The following is a 21346-nucleotide window of genomic DNA, read 5'->3' on the forward strand; positions in this document are numbered from 1 at the left end:
AAACAGTAAGGATGTAAGATGAAGAGGCTCTGCCCTTTTGTTGCTAACGTAGGAATGGAAAAGCACTTGGCAAATTGAATTTAAATTTTAAAAAAAGGAATGGAAAAGCAAGGGATGCCTTAAGAGTGTAGCTTTTCTGGTATCATTCTGGTATCATAAGTGTCATATGACACTTAAATTGATATTTATTTGTTGCCTTGTTGCAATTGAAAGGTTTCATGCCTGAGTAACTAGGAGAAGCAGATGTTTGAGTCTGGTGAGCTGATTTGAAGGAAGGGTGGGTTGAGTTTGAGATGTTCTGAATTCCGGGTGAATTCAGGAAGGGCCTGTAGATAAGAGGTTCAGAGGTAGTTGAAGATGAAAAGACTGATGCTGGGTCTCAAATGTAGAAGCCATCTATCTCTCTTTCTTAGGATCATCAGAAATTTGTGATAGTGAGTGCGAGAGAGCTGTGGACTGAAGATTGGAGCCTGGAGATGTCTGAGGTGGGGAAAGGGAGATGGCCAGTGTGTCATATAAGGCAGAAAGTTCAAGGAGCAGAAAACAGAAAAAAAACCCACTAGATTGAAGATACTTGAGAACTGAGAGCGGTGTTTGAGTGGAATGGTTAAAATTGGTGACTGAATAGGTGGTAAATAAAACTAAGAAGTAAACATACATGTCACGTTCATGTTGCTTCTTTTGTCGCCTGCTCTTCTGTCCTTTTACTGAATGTACCTGGCAGGGAGATAAAAGGAGGTAGTACTCAAAACTGTCCAAATAGTTCCCTGTTAAAAGACTGGTTACAATAATTGGTGATCAACAGTAGAGTAAAACCATTAGTCATTTGGATGATATATTTTTTTTAAAGATTTGATTTATTTATTTATGAAAGACACAGAGGAGAGAGAGAGAGGCAGAGACACAGGCAAAGGGAGAAGCAGGCTCCATGCAGGGAGCCTGATGTGGGACTCCATCCTGGGACTCCAGGATCATGCCTTGGGCCAAAGGCAGGTGCTAAATTGCCGAGCCACCCAGGGATTCTCTCATTTGGTTGATATGAATCAATTACATATTTATCCTTACTCCTGATAATAACTGAAATTTGATTGCCATTTTAATGAAAATAAAAATGAGGATTGATGTTACTGAAAATTATATTTCTACTAAATACTACTTGTTTTTTTTAATCTCAGTTTTTATGCAGATTTTGGACCTCTGAACTTGGCAATGGTGTACAGATACTGCTGTAAACTAAACAAGAAACTGAAAGTGAGTATTATGGTGATGTTTATATTGTGGTATTAAAAATTGGAACTTTGAAATCTGACCACTGACTGGGATTGCTGTGCACACACCACTTAGTTAGGTAATCTTGATCTTTGGATATTTATATGTGTGGTTCACCCAGAAATTGAAATTGATCCACCTGAGTCTTCCATAAAGGACATGTTAACCTCTTTCATTTTTCAGGATGAATTGAAATGTGAGCTGAATGAAGTCATTGGAATAGGGACCTAAGAAAGAAAGCAAAAATCCTTTCAGGTCATTGTTTAATGAGTCTATCAAATTCCTTCCCAGGATGATTTTTCTGAAACCAGGCAATGAAGGGGCTCATCAGTGCATGGCAGGAGCTCTGGAGCTTTTTTGTCTGGTCAGCATTGCAATTTTGACATAATTTCTTGAGGGTCATCTTTGTGGAGTTAACCACCAAGTGAGATTGATGAATTAGTTGTGATACAGCAAGGACTTTACCTGTTAGAGTAGAATGTGGGTCATACATTTAGCATTCATCTGTATTTTTGATTTTACATGTTTTTTTTTTCTCTTAAACTCTACACATATATAAGGAAAAGTGATATGTATACTCCTGGTTTTGGTAAATTTATTTCATCACATAGAATGAAATATTTATCTTTTTCTTCCAGTTTTCTAAATGAGGTTCTTAAATGTAATGTTTCCATTTGAAAAGTCAGCTACTGTACAGCATGCTGTTAAAGATGACTGCTAAATTACAATGCTTAGGTCGTTTATTTCTGTTGGTTAGAATGTTACTGGTATGACATAGTACAGTGCCTTATACATATTAGCTGCTTGGTGATCATCTTTTGATTTAATTGATTTTTATTGAACTTACATATAAAAGTCAGTCTCTGGTGAATAATTTACTGTAAAATGTGTATTTATGAATTCGCAGATTTTTGCCATTGATCTGAAAAAGCTAAATGGTGGTGGAATAAATACCAGAGAGAAATTTTTTTCGTCAATCATCGTATAACATAAGATCTGTTGCAGTCGACTGTTTAAAGAATTAACTTGTAAAGTATTATCTGACTTGAAAAGATGTATGTAAATTCCTTTGACTAAACTGATCTACATTTTTCAGAAAAGAAGTTACTGCCAGTAGTTTAGAAAATAAAGTCAAAACTTTTGCATTCACCAAGGAAGCAGATATCCTAAAAAGGATTGGATATAAAAATATAAAATGGACTGTTAGTGGGTGAATTAACAAGGAAAGGATAGTTCATTAATAATTGAAGCTTAATTCTTCCTTTTGAGGACCTAGGAATTTTTTTGGTGTTCTTGATTAGTCCTGTTAGTATGTAGTTGGTATGAACTGGGTATTATAATGAAAGGTTTGGGATCTGATATTATTTGAAAGATTGAAGAGAAAGAATCATTGTTTTGAAAATAAAAATTTTTGGTCTGACTCAGTGTTCTACTTAAGAGTAGATGGCTTGAATAAGGCTATTTTTCTACCATGTTTGATACCAAATAGTATAGGTAAGTGTATACATGGACTTGTTTCAATTTGTTTTCATTTACAAAGCTTTCTTTTCTTTCACCATTACATGAAAGTTTAATAGAGTTCAACAGTCCCTTGGTTCATTTCAGAAATCAGGTAATCTGATGAATGCCTATGAGGACATTTTTAGCTTTAGTGCAGCTAGTGGGCACCCTGTTACTTGCTGAAGGGATGAGTTTTCAAAACCCAAATGTTAATAAGTCCCGAGTTATCCTGAAGCATCCATGTAGAATCTCTATATTAGAAGAAAAAGACTGACTTTACCAATCCAACACTACAGTCGCTTCAGCCTTATAGAATCTGTTTCTTTGGCTATAAGATAGGGATTATGGATCTCCCACAGAGGGGTTAGGTTAGGATTATATTAGGAATGTATGTAAAAAGGCTTTGCACATTTTGATGCCTCATGCTTAAGAAAGTTACTAATGGAACGTTTATGACTTTGGGTAAGAAATAACAATAACACTCCCTCAGCCCCCCTAGCTATCATTTCCATATTTGAAAGCTGTCCGATATAATTTTAGGAACTGAAATAACCATTTAGTCCAGCCAATTAATTTTGTAGGTGCAGGAAGGGAGGCGCAGGAGAGGCAGGTGACTTGCCCAAGGCTGCAAGGTAAAGTGGGAGCTCGATCTCAAGGCTCACGACTTACTCGTGCTCCTCGCCACCTTCCTTGGTGGCCGAGCCTCTGTGGTTTGTGATCTCTCTGTGCTCGCTCACAGCGCTGCCGCAGCTGACTTCACCTTGTTATCCCGTAGTGGTCTCAAGGCTCTTCTGCCCCCTTTGCTCCACCGACTGCCACCCCAGCTGCTTTTCTTCCAGAAACCCAGACTCCAGGCTTTCCTGCTTTGAATGTGCCCTGCTCAGTAGGTACCTCTTACATTCTGTCTCTCTCACCTTCATGTAATCTCCAGGCCCTCGGGCTCCCTGTATTCTCAGTCTATCGCTCCCTGTCAGTGTTTCTCACCTGCAGCCCCTTGTTTGCTCATTTTGCTAAGACCTTGGGGCACCTTGCTTCCATGCCTTTTGTCTTGCTTGCCTTGGCAGCTCCCACCCTTGGCATCTTTCCCAGTGGATGATTTCCTGCACTAACTTACTGATTTACTGAATATTGCGGTACCCCCGCCACTCCCAGCTGTGCACTTTACCCCGAACCACACCATTCGCTCCACTCAATGGCTTGTGATGTCCTCTCTTAGTTGAATGCCCCTTTTCCTTAGTTGAATTGCTCTTTGTTCTTTATGACCTTGTTCAGGCACCACGGCTTCTAGGAGGCATCTCCATGTCCTTCTCAACAAGGTTGGAGGTGCCTCCTGTTTTCCCAGAATTCTCTGTGCAGATCTCTATTACTAAAGAGTTATAATTACCTGTTAGCATTGCTTGCTTTCACTAGACTATATGCACCTAGGAGATGGAGACATGACATATAATTCTGTGTCTCCAGTGCCTCGCACAGGGTCACCAGACACAAAGAAACTTCTGTCAGTGTTATCACGATCCCCTTGACTTACAGGTCCTCTTTTATCTTTTTGCCTCCGGAGGTTTCAGAATATTGTGCCCTCACTGTTTACATCTTCACTATCCACTGATTAAGAAATCATCCTTTGCTGTCTCACTTGCCTTCCTCACCCTGGTAAAACTGCTCTGGTGACATTTTTTTTTTTTTAAGATTTTATTTATTTATTTGAGAGTGCATAAGGCAGGGGGAAGGACAGAGGGAGAGGGAGAAGCAGACCCCCCACTGATCAGGGAGCCCATGGGGCTTGGTCCCAAGACCCCAAGACCACAACCTGAGCCGAGGTAGATGCTTAACTGACTGAGCCCCCCAAGCGCCCTGCTCTGGTGACATCTTAAACACCAGATACAATGATGTTTACTTGGTCCTCAAACTCTACTTCTCTGAATATTTTGGTACTATTTTAACTGATTACAACTTCTTAGAATATTTCTCCTGTGTGGTTTCCTAGCTCTTTTATGCATGTCTTATTTGCTACTTGGACAATTTTTATTTCTTCCAACAAAGCTCTAATTTTTTTCTCCTTTATTTGATAACCTATATAGATAGGTAATATTTTGCAATGCATTTTATTCCAAACCTATATTTTTAATTTTTATATTATCAAAAGGTATTTTTTCAAGTTGATGATTTGAAGTGATGATTTATTGCTTTTTTTTGTGTGTGTGTCGATATGGGTTCTATTCCTAGTGACTTTCATTTTAATTATGTTGAATAGAATGGAAAATTACCCATCAAATATCTACTGAGATTCAAAAACCAAAAGCAGACATCACTACCATCAACAAAAAAGCCCTGTTTTTTAAGTTTTAAACTATATTTTAAAAAGTGTATGAGGCACCTGTGGTGGCTCAGTATGTTAAGCATCTGCCTTCAGCTCAGATCATGATCCTGGGGTCTTGGGATCAAGGGCTCCCTGTTCAGCAGGGGTCTGCTTCTCCCTCACCCTCTACCCCTCCCCTCTGCTTGTGCTTCCTCTCTCTCATGCTTTCTCAAATAAATAAAATCTTTTAAAAAAGAAGTGTAAACACTAAGAGTTGTGCAGTGGTAGGTTGTAGTTTGCAATTTCTGGTCAATAGTTACTATAATGAGGGAGGCAATCCAAAGAAGGAAGATTTATTGAAGTGAGAACAATTGATAAAACTGTATGTATTATTTGATGTAAAATACCATCAGTGATTGATAGGCTAGACCAGAACTTATTAATTTGGTATTTTAAGAGGTCCATAAACCCCTGAAATTATATATAAAATTTTATGTATTTACATTTTCCTCTAAGAAGATTCATAATTTTTTAACGAGTTCTTAAAGGGATTCTTTGCACAGACAATGGTAGCAACACTCGGCTAGAATATACAGGCTTCTAAAAGGGAAGACCGTTCTAGCAACATAGTGATATTTTAAAAAATAATGCCTTCAAACTTAGTCATATAAGCAAATCTTTCAGTGACTGAAACAATAATAGGAAGGTTTTATAAACATATGATTGAGCTAGCTTTTCCTAAAATGGTCAATACAGTTTTAACTGTTGATTTCATTTTTCCTCTGAGAAAACTAAAACCTCAGTCTATGAAAAAAAAAATCTAAGAGCATCACTGGAAAAAGGGGCATTTTCTAGGGCAGTGATTTTTTTTTTTTAATACTGCTCTTTCGAATCAACAGGACAATTACAGTAATCTTGAGGACTGCTTTTAAAAGGTTTAAAAGAATATTGACAGAAGTGTAATTTTAAATGTACAAAACATCCCATACAGCCCTTTCAGGGTAAAAGGAGAAGGGGGGGCCATGGGCCTGGTGAAATGGACGATTGTACTAAAGTGCTGAAAGTACCTGGCAGATGGTGGGGGCTCAGGGAATGTCCTTGTTGCTGAATGAATCAGTGCAGTAATCCTATCCGCTAACCAGGCACCTGCCATGGTATCAGGTGGTTGTACACAAGAACTCTTTTGATATAATGATCAGACCACCCTCTAATTCTAACTATAAAAACCTGTTGAGATTTCTTCATGAAGTTATCTTCTGTTTCGGGTTCATGGGCTTTGGGGGGAAGAAAAGCAAGTTACGTTCTGGAGACAGTTCAGGTAGTTTAAAGAGGCATCAGGGGTTCTAAGACTGTTAATCCACATGAGAGTGAGCATACTTAGAGTTTGCCAGGCATGGAGTCTTTCTCGATGCCCATTCAGAAATCCACAGGCAAGAAGACCTCATTTAATGGAGAATCCCCGAATGCCATCCACTAAATTATCATCGTGGTTAAATAACCTTTATGAGCAACTTTTCTTTGATATTTTGACTTCTACTCTGATAAAGTGTGCCATTTCATTAATGAAACATATGGGGTTTGAAATAAAACAGACCATACAGAGATACCTTTTTCTTTTTTAAAAAACTGCTCAGCCTATTTTGTTTTAGCTAAAAAAAAAAAATAAATAAAAAAATAAAAACCATATTTTGTTTTGTACAGCCAAAGAAAATTTTCAAGAATATCCCTTTCCTGGGAAAGTTGGAGGTAAAACATGTAGAGGTCATGGCTGCTGACAGGAAGACTTGTTCATTTTATCGCTTTTGCAATGAGATGACAACTGATTGCTTTGGAGACGCTGATTGCTGCGGCCCTTACTGGGCTAGCCTAGTCACCTGTAAGAGAATGATGCCTTGGTCACCATGGCCCCCATGCTATAATCTACTTAATCTGAGTGCCATCACTGGCAGAGCTTGCTTGTTTAGGGCAGTGCATGGGCTCTATATTTTATTAAAGAGCATATTGTCCGGGCTGCACTAATGTCTTCCTTAGCTCTATCAGGCTGGTTCACACAGGTTAACTAAACATGGTGTTCTAGCCAAATGACTTGAAGATTTTACTCTTAAGCATGGCAAACAACTTTACCAAAAGGCTGCTTAAAAACGCATTTTTCTAAATTATGCTTAACTCTTTTGTGTGTGTATGTGTTTTGTCCTTGAGCTTAATTACACCACCTTGCACCACCTTTTGTTTTTGAATGGTTGAGTAGTTGGTGGTCTCCTATCCTAAGCTGAAAAAGTGCATGATTTGTATATGTCACCACCATTCAAGGATAGCCTGGGCTATTTGTGATTCGTGTAGCATGTCAACATTTTCTCTGAGTTGCCGTGGCTTGTTTTTCTCCAGGAGTGAGCCCTCCAGAATGCAACCTTTCACATAGCTTTCTTTTATGAGATAGGAAATGTCTCACTGGGGTCAATACCCTCATCTTAATTTGTATTGCTCTCTCATAGTGGTCGTCGTACTTTGGTTTATTACAAGTACCGTTAAACGTTTATATGCTAGATTGCACACTTGTCATGATTTACATAACAGTGGTAAAACTCTGACTCTCAGGTAAGCAGTCCAGATTTGGAAATTTCTATAGATTTGATTATATTAATTGGTAGATATTTAATACATTTTACCTTTTATCTACTATTTTTTACCTTGTTAAAGGAAATAATTACTGTACCTGTAATTAAGATCATTCCATTGGTCCTTGCTCTGTTATGAATGCATCCCTAGGTAGCTGTTCTCTTTTGTTTGTAATAAGCCTTGGCCAATATTTCTCCCTTGGTTAGCATCAAATATTCATTAGACTGTGAATGTTTATGAGGCTAGAGACTGAGTTTCTGCTCCCCTTGTTACTACATTGTTCAGCACTGTGTTTGACACACAACAGCTGCTCAATTCATGCCGACAGAACCAACAGAAGTTTCTTCAGCCACAGTATTCCGGCAAACTGGTTGCCTGTGGGTTGGATTTAGTTCAGTATTGTTTTCTTAGGGATGAATGCTGTTCAAAGATTTTGAGTTTACGGTTTGCATCTGTAATTCATGAAAATTTTCGTTTAATTCTGGATTTTTGACTTCTCTTAAATATTAAAATACCTGTTTATGGGCCCAGATTCCTACATGGGAGTAGGAGGTTGGAGCTAAATCTGCTTGAGATGCGGCATGCAGCATGCTTCTCTAGTTTACCAACTGACCCACTTCAAATTCTTGGCCCCTGAAGGCATCTGAACTTGGAACCTCTGGAATAATGCCATTTAAGGGAGTTTAGTTACTGAATCATTAAAGGAACTTTTCCTAAGGTGGAATGCAAGAATTTCCAAATTGTGATAACAGTTTTCTGAGGAATCTGGGGAAATGTGTTTTTTATAATATGCTTTTAAAAAGGCATATGGCATGATTTGGAGTTCGTAAGATAATTTAAATATGTCTTTGGGGCTACCTAACCAAATGGACGTGTTTTAGGAGCCATATAAAACATTTCCAGGGGTGGCCCAGTTACATTTTTGTGCAGTGGCATAGCAGGTAACAGTGTTCTGTCCCTGGACCAGCAACATGAACATCATTGAGGAACTTGTTAGAAATAAAAATCTCAGGCCCAGCAATCTGTATTTTAATAAGCCCTCTAGGTTACGCTCAACCACTCTATTAACAGAATGAAATAGAATAACAGAATATAATTTAGATTGATATTTGTTTTTTATTTCTGAAAAGTTTTAGTAGTATTAACTAATTTGGCCAATTATTTTTTAAAATGCATGTTCATTTCTTTCTTTTTTTTTTTTTAAGGAAGATTTCTATTTTTAAGTAATCTTTATACCCACCACAGGGCATAAAACCACAACCCCGATACCAAGAGTCTCATGCTCCACTGACTGAGCCAGCCAGGCACCCCTATTGGCCTGAGAATTATTTAAATTTTGAACCATGAAACTTGTGTCCTTATAATTGAGATTTACACAAACTATCAAACTCAGTGAGAGAGTTCTGGATTTCTTCCATCTACCATACTTGCTGAAAGAACTCAACTCTGTGATCTGACATAGGAGATATTGGCCTAATGTGATAAGCCAGGCCCTCTCTGGGTCCTGGCTCTTGTTCTGTTGGTAAAAGAGAGACACAGAATTCTCATGGTACTTAAGCCTTGCCCAGGACTTCTGGTTTGGGAGTCACACTGTGTCAGGTCAAATTGGACCCCTCTGGTATGTTTATATGCTTTAGGAAATGATGGAATGTAGTAATAAATGTTAGCTGTGGTTATTATAGAGGGCTGGCTATGTCCACTTAGGCTAAGAAGGTTCTAAAGGCTATGACTAGTTTCTAGATAGAAATCTAAAATATATGTGGATAGGGGCTACAGGTTATCATTTGTAATTGGTCATATGCAAGCTTGCTGCAGAGCATGCAAGTAGTCCAGAGGTCTTAGTATTCCTTCTGTGATATCCTCCGCTTTATATTTAAGTCTATGTTAATTTGTTTTACCAGTTTCTAACATTACTTTGCTATTGTACACAGTATTTTTGTAATCTCTGAACTTCTCATGTATAGCAAAAAGTATCTGGAATAGAGCAGATAGCTCACTGAAGCCAGAGTTGATGGTTAACTTTGCAAGTGCTCTCCTTTTTTTTAATTTAAACGATTTTATTTATTTATTAGAGAGAGAGAGAACAAGCAGGGAGAGAGGCAGAGGCAAGGCCTGTATCAGCAAGGAGCTGGATTCAGGGCTCAATCCCAGAACCCTGAGAACCCTGAGATCATGACTGGAGCTAAGGCTGACACTTCACTGACTCAGCCACCCAGGTGCCTCTGCACGTGGTCTCCTTGAAGGGCCTAGTCAGCACACCCAACCACAGAGGAATTGGGCCAAAGTAAGGAAGATGCAGTTCAGTTTGGAGGCTCTTGGTGTTAGGGCGAATCTGAGAAAATATCTACTGGGCTTCTTCATAAAATAGAGTCCTCTTGTCTGCAGACAACTGTGCTTTTCTCTTCTTCCCGTGGAAGTTCCTCTGGGAAAGATCTTGAAGATCTTTCTTCAAGGATGTTCCTCTAAAGGTACTTGAGTCAACAATACTAGCCAATGGATAGTATTGTTTCTCTTGGAGTGCTTTAATATGTAGTAGGTCATTTTTTAAAACATTTTTTTTTATTTGTAAGTAATCTCTACACCCAACGTGGGGTTTAAACTCACAATCCTGAGATCGAGAGTTTCATGCTTTACCAGCTGAGCCAGCCACACACCCCATCCTTGGGATTTTTTTTTTTTTTTGAGATTTTATTTATTTATTCATGAAAGACACACAGAGAGAGGCAGAGACATAGGCAGAGGGAAAAGCAGGCACCCTGCAGGGAGCCTGATGCAGGACTTGATCCCAGGACCCTGGGATCACTACTTGAGCCAAAGGCAGCTGCTCAACCACTGAGCCACCCAGGTGCCCCTCCTTGAAAGTTTTCATTCCAGTATCAGAATATCTGCTATGTTCCAAAAGCATTGCTGGTATAAGACTGGGGCAAGATGATCTGTAAGAGGGAAGCTTGGCTGTGGCCAGGAAGGAAATTAGGACAAAGGCCAGTGAGACATAAGATTTTTCTCTATTATCGTTTATTGTGAATTAGTGTTGATTACTTGAGTGAGAACTTAACCTGTGTGTTCTGACCTGGGAGACATTGGCCAAGCTTCACTAAGCAGATCGTTGCTTTACTGTAATGTTTTTTGAGATGTAATTGAGAAAAACAATTGAAGTCCCAAAACATCTAAGTGAGGTAAATACTAGGAGCTTAAAAATTTCCTAAAAATCAGAAAGCTGTAGTTAAAAAGCCAGTTATTATAATGTACAGCATTATGGTCATAGTTAATAATACTATATTGTATATCTGAAAGTTGCTAAGAGAAAGTTGCTTAAAGGTTCTCGTCACAAGAAAAAGATTTTATAATTATATATGGTGATGAATGTTAAAAAAAATTGTTTCTATCCTTTAGGCAGCTTCTAATATTCTAAAATAGTTAAGATTTGTAGGTGTATTTTGTGAGAATATTCTTTATCTGATGTCATTCTGAAAGCTTGTAAGGTTTAAAAATTCGTCTAAAGTCCTTAAAAGTTTAATTTGTACTATATTTACTTAAAATTTATTTATTTTTAAAAGGTTTTATTTATTCATGAGAGACAGAGAGAGAGAGAGGCAGAGACACAGGCAGAGAGAGAAGCAGGCTCCACACAGGGAGCTTGACATGGGACTCGATCCTGGGTCTCCAGGATCAGGCCCTGGGCTGAAGGCGGTGTTAAACCAACCGCTGAGCCACCCTGGGATTCCCCCAAATTTATAGATTTATAGTGAAAAGAAAGTTTCCTTTAGAATTTCATCCTGTAGCTTCACAGTTTCTGTTGCAGGATGGTCTCTGCAACATATACTAAAGAATATTCCATATACTTTATTTTTTTAAATATATTTTTTAAAGATTTTATTTATTTATTCATGATAGACACACAGAGAGAGATAGAGATAGAGAGAGAGAGAGAGAGAGAGGCACAGATACAGGCAAAGGGAGAAGCAGGCTCCACGCAGGAAGTCCGATGCGGGACTCGATCCGGGGGCTCCAGGATCACGCCCTGGGCCAAAGGCAGGTGCCAAACCACTGAGCCACCCAGGGATCCCCTCCATATACTTTAAGAGTAAGAAAAACAAAAACCAAGCAAATGCAAAATGTTTGGAAACAACCCAAAAGACTCTTGGTGACAAAAGCACAGCATTATGAGTTTGTCCCAATGGATTTATAAAATAAATTTAATTCCACATCATTAAATGATAGCAACAGTTTGTTGTGAAATCTAAATTCTTAGTGGAAAAGGGCATCAAAACAGACAATCCAAACTTCTGAATCAGTTGTGGATTCTTTTCTTCTCCATAGGTGTTTTAGAGAGCAGGGAAATGTAATTATTGAGAGGCTGGGAGCCAGAAGAGCTGGGTCCTTATGCTCAGCATGACTCATGTTTGTGGGGGCTGGCCTGTGTAAGGCAGTCTTATACCACAAAATATGCTTAGGCTTTAAAGGCCTTGACTCTCCTTTCAGTAAATCAAGCCTAACTTATTGATGGAGAACAATAAGTGACAAAAATAAACTAACAGACAGACCAACAAACAAATAATAAAATAACAAAAGGAAATGTCTAGGAGACAATGGTTTCAAATTGAAGAAGCTGGGGCGTCTGGTTGGCTTAGTCAGTTTTACGTCCGACTCTATTTTTTTTTTAAGACTTATTTATTTATTTATTAGAGAAAGGGAATGAGCAGGGGAGGGGCAGAGGAAGAGAATCTCAAGCGAGTTCTCCACTGAGCATCTCAGGGTCATGAGGTGGAGCCCCACAGGGGGCTCCATGCTCAGTGGGGAGTCTGCCTCTCTTCTTTTCTCCCTCCCACCTGTGCTTGTGTGCTCTTTCTCTCAAAAATCAATCAATCAATCTTAAAAAAACAAACAACAAATTGAGAAAAAAAGGAGACAGTTGTCAGTACCATTGATAGTGATCCTGAAGTCTTTAGATAACTTTAGTGCATTGACTGAACTGAATTGAATAAAATGTATTTTTTTTAAAGATTTTATTTATTTATCCTTCACAGAGAGAGGCAGAGACATAGGCAGAGGGAGAATCAGGCTCCCTGCAGGGAGCCTGATGTGGGACTTGATCCCAGGACTTGGACCATGCCCTAAACCGAAGGCAGCAGCTCAACTGCTGAGCTACCCAGGAGCTTTCCAGACAGAATAAAATGTATTTTTAAAGCTTTATTTCATAGGGACATTTTCATAAGCCAGTCTGGAAATAAGGACTTTGGTAATGAGACCCACTTTGAGGCAAACTCTTTAAGTTCAGTTTAGGGCAGCCCCGGTGGCCCAACGGTTTAGCACCACCTTCAGCCCAGGGTGTGATCCTGGGGACCCCGGATTGAGTCCCATGTCGGGCTCCCTGCATGGAGCCTGCTTCTCCCTCTGCCTGTGTCTCTGCCTCTGTGTCTCTCATGAATAAATAAAATCTTTAAAAAACAAAGTTCAGTTTAAGAGAGCAATGCCATTTTCAGAACACGTGATTTTTTTTTAAATTAATATTTTATTTAGGGACACCTGGGTGGCTCAGCTGTTGAGCATCTGCCTTTGACTAAGGGCGTGATCCCAGGATCCGGAATCGAATCCCATATCGGGCTCCCTGTGAGGAGCCTGTTTCTCCCTCTCCCTGTCTCTCTGCCTCTCTCTCTGTGTCTCTCATGTATAAATAAATAAATCTTGAAGAAAAATAAAGATCTATTTGAGAGAGAAAAAGAGAGCAGGAGTGGGGGTGGGGAGAGGGGCAGAAGGAGAGGGAGAAGAAGAAGCAGACTCTCATGCTGAGCAAGGAGCCTGATATTGGGGCTCTATCCCAGGACCTTGGGATCATGACCAAGCTGAAGACAGATGCTTAACCAACTGAGCTACCCAGGCACTCCAGAATATGTGATTCTTGCTTAGGAAAGAAATGCCTAAAGGGATGGTGAGAGTTTCCAGGTTCATTGCTGGAATACCTATAGCTACTTTTCTGTGGTTACATTAAAGCCAGAGTGTTGCAGTTTCATGTAGAATAGCCATCAGAGTTGAAAGAGTTTCTTTTCCTTGTAGAAAATAGAGTTAATAAAGAAGGGTAGGTAGTTGAGGTTTCTTACATTTGTAAACGTGCTATAAAATCAGGTGTCCTGTGGGTTGTGGTCTCAATGTGTAAGGCATAAAAACTACTTTTACAGTCTGTTTGAATTTATAGACAAATGTTAAAAGGTAGCTATGTTTCTGTATTTTGAAAAACATTTGTCAAAATGCTGTAACTTTTGAAATATGAGGAAGTTGAGCAGATTTCATATAGTTGCATCAGTGTTCTCATTGTTTTATGTATATTTGAGTTTGATACTTTGATTTCATCTTAGCAGATCTTTTTACTTATGTATTTTTTTTTCATGTTCAGCATGTATACAGCATACCAAGTTGCTAATTTTTGGATTTAGTTAATACTTGAGCATGCAGCATATTGCATGGCATATAGCAGGTGCTTAATAACTGTTGGAATCCATGAATGTAATATATGGTTATTGTATTAAGATGTTTGCTGTTTCTGCCCTTTTGATGGTTCATCTTTTCCCATTAACTATTTATTTTCAGATAAGTGAAAGGGATTTTTTTAATAGAACATTCTAGAAAGAAAATATTAAGTATTGATGCTCTGTTAATATTAGTATAAGTGCTCTGAGGAAAATAGATTGATTGACACACTTAAAAATAAACTAAAATATCAAAAGTACAGATAACTATTCTGGGAGTGGATATAGCATAAGGAAAGAGCAAGGATAAATTATTACTCAGTCTTTAAAAAAGGACTTGCCATTTGTGTCAACATGGATAAACTTAAGTATTGTGCTAAGTAAAATAAGTTAGAGAAAGACAAATACCATATGATTTCACTTACATGTGGAATCTAAAAAACAAAACAAATGAACAAACAAATAACAAAAACCCCTCAGACTTACAAATACAGAGAATAAACTGGTGACTGCCAGAGAGGAGGGATGTGGGAGGATGAGTGAAATAGATGAAGTGGATAAAGAGGTGCAGACTTTCAGTTATAAAATAAGTCACGGAGATGAAAAGTATAGCATAGGAAACATAATCAATGAAGTTGTAATAATGTTGTATGGTGACTATACTTACCATGGTGAACAATGACTAATCTATAGTATTGTGGAATCACTATGTTGTACACCTGAAACTAATAAAACATCGTATGTCAACTATACTTTATAATAAAAATTAAAAAGAAAAAAAATGAATAGACTTTACATAAAAGATTTAGAGTAAATGTTCCCACTAATAAAGATGGCAATAATTTAACTATTTCCCATTGTATGTTTCCCTTCTTGGAGAGAAATATTTGTTCTCTTGTCAAATCTGCATCATGATTGGGCTGCGAAAAGGAACCCTCCACCCTTCACAAGCTCATGAACAAATGCTGTAGAAATGAAAGTTGGTAGATTCCACTGATTGTGACGCATCTTGGAAGTTGATGATGTTTATCTTCTGCATGTTTTAGCATTGTCTCTATGGTTACACTCTTTTTATTCCCTCTTTTTAGTCATACAGTTTATCAAGAAAGAAAATAGTGCACTACACCTGTTTTGATCAACGGAAAAGGGCAAATGCAGCATTTTTGATAGGTGCTTATGCCGTAAGTACTTTTTCATGATTATTTTCTATAATCAGGCCAATGGAGTACTAACACTGTCAAATAAAATCCAGGCCACTCTTTTAGGGGATTTGAGACACTGGGAAAATTCCTAGCACCCTGGGAATGGATGTGGGACTGAAAGTGTGAACTACTATCCATCGGCTGTTTAGCCCCCAGGTTATGAGAGAATCTTAGAACTGCAATGGGTAGCTTGGATTCCACAGTTGTAGGGGTGTTTGTTTGTTTATTTATTTATTTATTTATTTATTTATTTATTTATTTATTTTTTATTTATATATATTTTTAAAAGATTTTACTCATTTATTCATGAGAGACACACACAGAGGCAGAGGCATAGGCAGAGGGAGAAGCAGGTTCCATGCAGGGAGCCCATTGTGGGACTCAATCCTGGGACTTTGGGATCATGCCCTGAGCTGAAGGTAGACAGATGCTTAACTGCTGAGCCACCCAGGCATCCCTGTATAGATGTTTTTTTTAAAGAGACTATCCAGAAAGAATATTTCTAGAGAAAAGATACATAGTGGAATATTTTTATTTTTATTTATTTAGTTGTTTAGTAGGTTCCATGCCCAGCATGGAGCTTGAATTTACAACCCTGAGATCAAGACTTAAGCTGAGATCAAGAGTTGGACACATAATGGACTGAGCCACCAGGTCACCTCTATAGGGGAAGATTCATTTTTTTTTCAAGAGAGAGGGGTGAAAGGAGGGCAGAGGGATGGGGAGAGAGAGAATCTTAAGCAGGTTCCATGCTAGGCCCAGCCCCACAACCCTATGATTATGACCTGAGCCAAAATCAAGAGATGGATACTTAACCCACTGAACCACCCAGGTGCCCCAGTAGTGGAAGATTTTTTTTTTAAGTTTATATTTATTTATTTATGAGAGACACAGAGAGAAAGGCAGAGACATAAGCAGAGGGAGTAGTAGGCTCCCTGTGGGGAGCTTGATGTGGGATTCCATCCCAGGACTCCAGGATCATACCCTGAGCCAAAGGCAGATGCTCAACCATTGAGCCACCCAGGTGCCCCTAGTGTAAGACTTTTAAAGACTGTTGAGGTGTTTCTTTTTTGCAAAAGAGGAAATCATAGATTGCATGGAGGGAGGGTTATTATTATTTTTTTATCAACCCATTTATTAATGTATACATGTGTTTGCAGTAGGCAAACCAAATATAAATGCTGCATATATTACAACTTCCTAATAATGGACAAGACTTTCCTAAAATAATCTTGATTGGAACTTTTGTTCTCTGTAAGTACTAAGACGTAAGTGTGAGTTCCAGGTGAATGTGGTACAGAGTTTTGGTGTGACTATTTTTAGAATTTTCTGTATATACTGGGATTGGGCAAAAACTTGGAAGGCAGAAGCCATCAGGACTCAAACTCATTTGTAACCTCTAATAGCTTTTTAGGGACGTGTGGGATCTACTTAGGAATATGCTGGTCTGAAGGCGGAGGGGGGAGAGGTGTCATTTCTCGTCGTCCTTGGGGAGGGTCTATGCTGCTCTGAGGCTTGGCAGCACACTGCTTTTTTTTTTTTTTTTTTTTTTTTGTGTGTGTGTGTGTGTGGCTTCGTTCAAGTTTTATTGGACACCTTTCAGCCTGGAGGTGGCTCTGGCGGGCTTCAGCGTCGACCTGCTGCCCACCCTCCTGAGTTCTGTCCAGGTGCCCGAGGGGGGGGGGGAGGGTAGGAGAACAGTGGGGGTAGGGTAGGAGAAGTGGGGTAGGGGAGGAGGAGGGGAGGGGAGGGGAGGCATTGGGGGGGCTGGAGACAGATCATCCGCCCTCCTCCCGACCCTCGGGGAGGGCTGTCCTGGTCTCCAGAGCCTCCAGTCCAGCAGCCCCACAAATCCAAGCCCCAGGGCACAGGGGGCAGGCCCTCGAGGCCATCCTGGGCTGTGTATGTGGTCGCAGTGTGCCCGTTGGCCACCCGCCCCACCAGCCAGCTCCGGGGACCATCTGCGGGGGCCCACACCGGGCCTGTGAGCAGCGCTGTTCTTCAGCAGCAGGTGACCTTTCAAGGGTCTTCCTCTGAAGATCTTGACTGTACATCCTAGTCTGCCACATAAAACCAATAGCTCTGGGAGAAAAAGCCCAGGGGTGGCATTGGAAAGACTGTCAGCTGTTGTAGGGTGTGGGCTGAGCATGGTGGCAGGTGGACAGCCTCCCTGCAGGCTGGGGCCTTGTTTCCAGGCCTGAAATATCCAGCTCTGCCTGTCTTTTCCCCCTCTGATGTAGCTCTGGTAAAGCCTGGGGCCATCCCTGGTGGCACTTGTCTTTCTCACTCTGTAAGCAGCATGGTATGATCATGATCAAGGATCATGACTAAGAATCAGAAAAACATTTTTTCATCCCGAAGTGGCTCTGGGATGGTGGGTAAGCCACTTTATCTCTCTTTGCTTTATTTAGTTTCCTTATCTGTAAAACGATAGGGTTGGATATAATGACCTCTAAGTTTCCTTCCAATCCGGAGGATACGAGGATTATTTGTAGTGCCAGCCAGACTGTTGCTTGTATTTGAAAAGCATCCACGAAATGCTGGCTGTTGGCAGGAAGGTTCGGCGAAGCGCTGGTAAGCTGAAGTGCTTAGTTTTCGCTTTGCACTAATTATTACTCATCTGAAACTGATAATTGACACTATTTAGAATATGGAGAGCTGGTAATAACCTCTGGATTCCAGCCATTTACCAGGCGTGTCTTTCCTGAGGGGTTTTGTGATGTCGCATGAGCATCCTCTCCGGGAGTCCTCGGTCATGAGGCATTGCCGTCAGGAAGAGGTCATCTGCTGCTCTCGCCTCTCCTTCCCTCCTTCCCTGCCCTCTTGCCTCCCCTCTCTTCTTTCCTTCTTAATGCTTGTCCTTTCCGTTTCTGGTTTCATCCTTAATTTCATCATGACACCTCTAGAGTTTTAAAACGAAGTTAGGTCACAATAGACACATTGAGCTTGGGATAAAATACATCTAGTACAGAAGTTTCCACCACTTTAATGCAACCAAATGATGGGAAAGCAGTCTCAGCAGGGTTGAAGAAGTGCTGAGGGCAGCACGAGCTTGCCTTACACGCTCGTTACAGTCTGGAGAAGCGATGTAAAGTAATTATTCTTGTATTATTCATTTCCAAATTGATTTTTTTTTCCAATTTTGGAAATGCATTCCCCAGGAGGCTTTTTGACATAATACTTAATAAAAATGAAAGCCAAGAATTGTATTCTTTCCTTAAAGAGAATTGTGTGTCTTACTTCATGTTGTATACATGCACTTAGTTGTTGGCACAAGTTTTGTAAGAAGAGAGTCAGTCATTTGCATTTGAAGTTATACATGTATTAAATGTTGCTGTTTGGATAAGCCATAATTTTCTGGGGAAAACTTCCTGTTATTAAGGTCAAACATCCAACTACATGTTTGTATCTCCACATTATATAATCTAAATGGTATCTCATACTTATTGTGACAATACAGGCTTTTATTCCTTCTCTCCTTGAACCTGTTTATTGCCACAGTCATTGCCTGTTTAGTAAGTGGACCACCATCAGTGGCTTGCTGAAACAAACAAGGATAGCAGTCATTTTCATTCTTCCTGTTTCGCCATCCCACATTAGACTTGTCAGTAGGTGTGGTCAGCTCTGCCTCTAAAACATATATTGAGTCAGAATACTTCTTTCCATCTCTTGTTGTCCAATAGCTCCAGCCACTGTGGCTGTCCACCTGGGTTACCACCGGAGCATCGTACACTTGTTTCCTTTTTCACTCTTGCTTTTGTTTAATCAGAGTTGCTACACAATTGTCAGAGTGATCTTTTAAAAATATAAATTAGATCATTCATGGCCCTGTTTCAAATTTGTCTAGTGCTTGCTCACTGTTCTTGGCATTGAATTCAACCTCCTTACCAATGCCAGTAAGATCCTCCCTGATCTGGCCCTGTCTACCTCTGTGTTCTCCTTGCTCAGGATGCCCCTGTCACACTGGCCTTCTAACCATGAGAATCTCAAGCTTATTCCCACCAGAAGGCCTTGACATTTCTGTTCTCCCTGGAGTGTTTTTACCTGAGACCTTTGCATTCCTGATTCCTTGTAATGTCACTTCCTCAGAGAGACTTCCTCTCAAGTTTTGCTCTGCCCCCCCTCAGCCCAGTCACCCTCTAGTCCCTTGTCATTTTGTTTTCTTTACAGCACTCTACTCTTTGAAATGATCTGATTCATTTTTGTATTTAGTAGTTATGTATTATTTCTTTTCTAGACTAGAGGGTAGGAACCCTGTCTGTTCTGTTCGTTGCTGTGTCTGGGAGGTGATAAAACACTTAACAAGGGGTTAGGCCCAGGCATTCACCAGTTGAATTGGAAGCTCGCCACCATGGAGCCTTCCTGTTATGCTGAGTCATGGGGAAGTCCAGGGACGGGGGTGTCCCAGGGAAGAGATGAGATGGCCAGCGTGGAGGGGCATGGAATGCTGCAGGCCACAGCTACTTAGCAACTGATAATGCAACTATTTTGGTATTTGGATGCTGAACATCAGCTTTGAACCATGCCCTGCACATAGTAGGTGCTCCATAAGTATCTACGCAATGAATGCAGAAGGAAGGAAGGTAACTTCCTTTAGGTAACTTTAGAGGGAAACTGAAAGTGATCAAATTGGACATAAACTGTAAAGTGGTTTCTTCCTCATTACCAGAATGTTGTAATTTTGACCAAGCCAACTATGGCCTTTGAAGATGCAGAATTAAAGCAGGGATCAGAGTCCAAGGGCGGTACCTGCTACCCAAAGTCACATCATTACTTTGCCTTTTTTTTTTTTTTTTTTGGATAAACCTTTTTCCCTCCCAATTTTAAAAACTGTGGTAAAATACACACATATAAAATTTACTGTCTTAGCCACTTCTTTCTTTTTAATTATTTTTTAAATTGAAGTTTAACTGATATAACATTTTCAGGTGTACAATGTAATGATTTAATATGTGTATGTATTGAAAAATGATCACCATGATAAGTTCAGTTAACATTTGTCACCGTACATAGTGGCAAAAACTTTTTTTTTTCTTGTGATGAGTCTTAACTTTTTTAAGTGTACAGCTCAGTAGTATTAGGTACATTCATATTGTTCTGCAGCTATCATATTTTGCTTTTGAGTTTGACATCTTGTGCCAAACATGCACTTACAGAGTCAGGGCTTTGCCTGTGTTTTCTCCATTAGATCAGGACTTTAAGTATGTCACACAAGCTTGTGTTTCTATTTTCTTATCTCTAAGTAGAGGAGAGCCTTTATACATTTTATCTCATAGAACTGTCATGAGTATTAAGAAGGTGATAAAATATAGAACATCATGTTCAGTAGGAAATCCACAAACCCTTCTCTGTGGGTGATTCTAAAGCTGGGGTTGCTAGAATGATGTGGCCACTGGAGATCACCGTGACACTGAACAGATAGATGACAGGCACCATTTCAGGGAAGTCCCTACTGATGAAGTATCACTTTATACCTAAGCTGTGACATTGTACTTCTTGAGATATGAAGGGCACAGATTTTAAGAAGTGATTAACTTTGTCGGGAAGGTGTTTCCCTTCTAGGATAATACTCAGTGCATTGTTGGTGTTAGGGGTCAGGATGCTGGGATCTTAGTGGCAACTACAGTACTCTCACATGAGTTTGAAGAAAATAGGCCCTAAGATATTATAATTAATTATAATTATAATATAAGCTAATATTAATATATAATATATAAGCTAATTAGAATTAATTAGCTTCTTGCTACATGCTTAAAGACCAAATCCTCACAAGTTACTATCTTGCTTTCAGTTCACAGAACTATGATAAAGAGGTCAAGGAGGATTTGTATCAGGCCCATGATGACTGGAGGATTGGAAAAATATTACGTGTGAGACGTTACAATACGTATGATGGTTTATCTTAGAAAATGAAGTTCAGAGTTAAAGAATTAAGATTTCTTTTCTCCCCCCCAGATATGCAGAGGGTGCTTAAGCAGAGGCTGTAACTGCAATGTGTT

General features: G+C 39.6%; 1 protein-coding gene across 4 annotated transcripts in view; it reads left to right on the forward strand.

Annotated features, from left to right (window-relative positions):
* CDC14A (cell division cycle 14A) overlaps positions 1-21346 on the forward strand; it is a 199711-nt gene that overhangs the window by 43841 nt on the left and 134524 nt on the right. For all 4 annotated transcript variants that reach the window (XM_055340337.1, XM_055340338.1, XM_055340339.1 and 1 more), the window contains exons 3-4: positions 1176-1251; positions 15234-15326. In XM_055340337.1, coding sequence (XP_055196312.1) covers positions 1176-1251; positions 15234-15326 — 169 coding nt within the window. The remainder of the gene's footprint in view (positions 1-1175; positions 1252-15233; positions 15327-21346) is intronic.

This window comes from Nyctereutes procyonoides, unplaced genomic scaffold, assembly GCF_905146905.1.
Source record: "Nyctereutes procyonoides isolate TBG_1078 unplaced genomic scaffold, NYPRO_anot_genome, whole genome shotgun sequence".
NCBI lineage: Eukaryota > Metazoa > Chordata > Mammalia > Carnivora > Canidae > Nyctereutes > Nyctereutes procyonoides.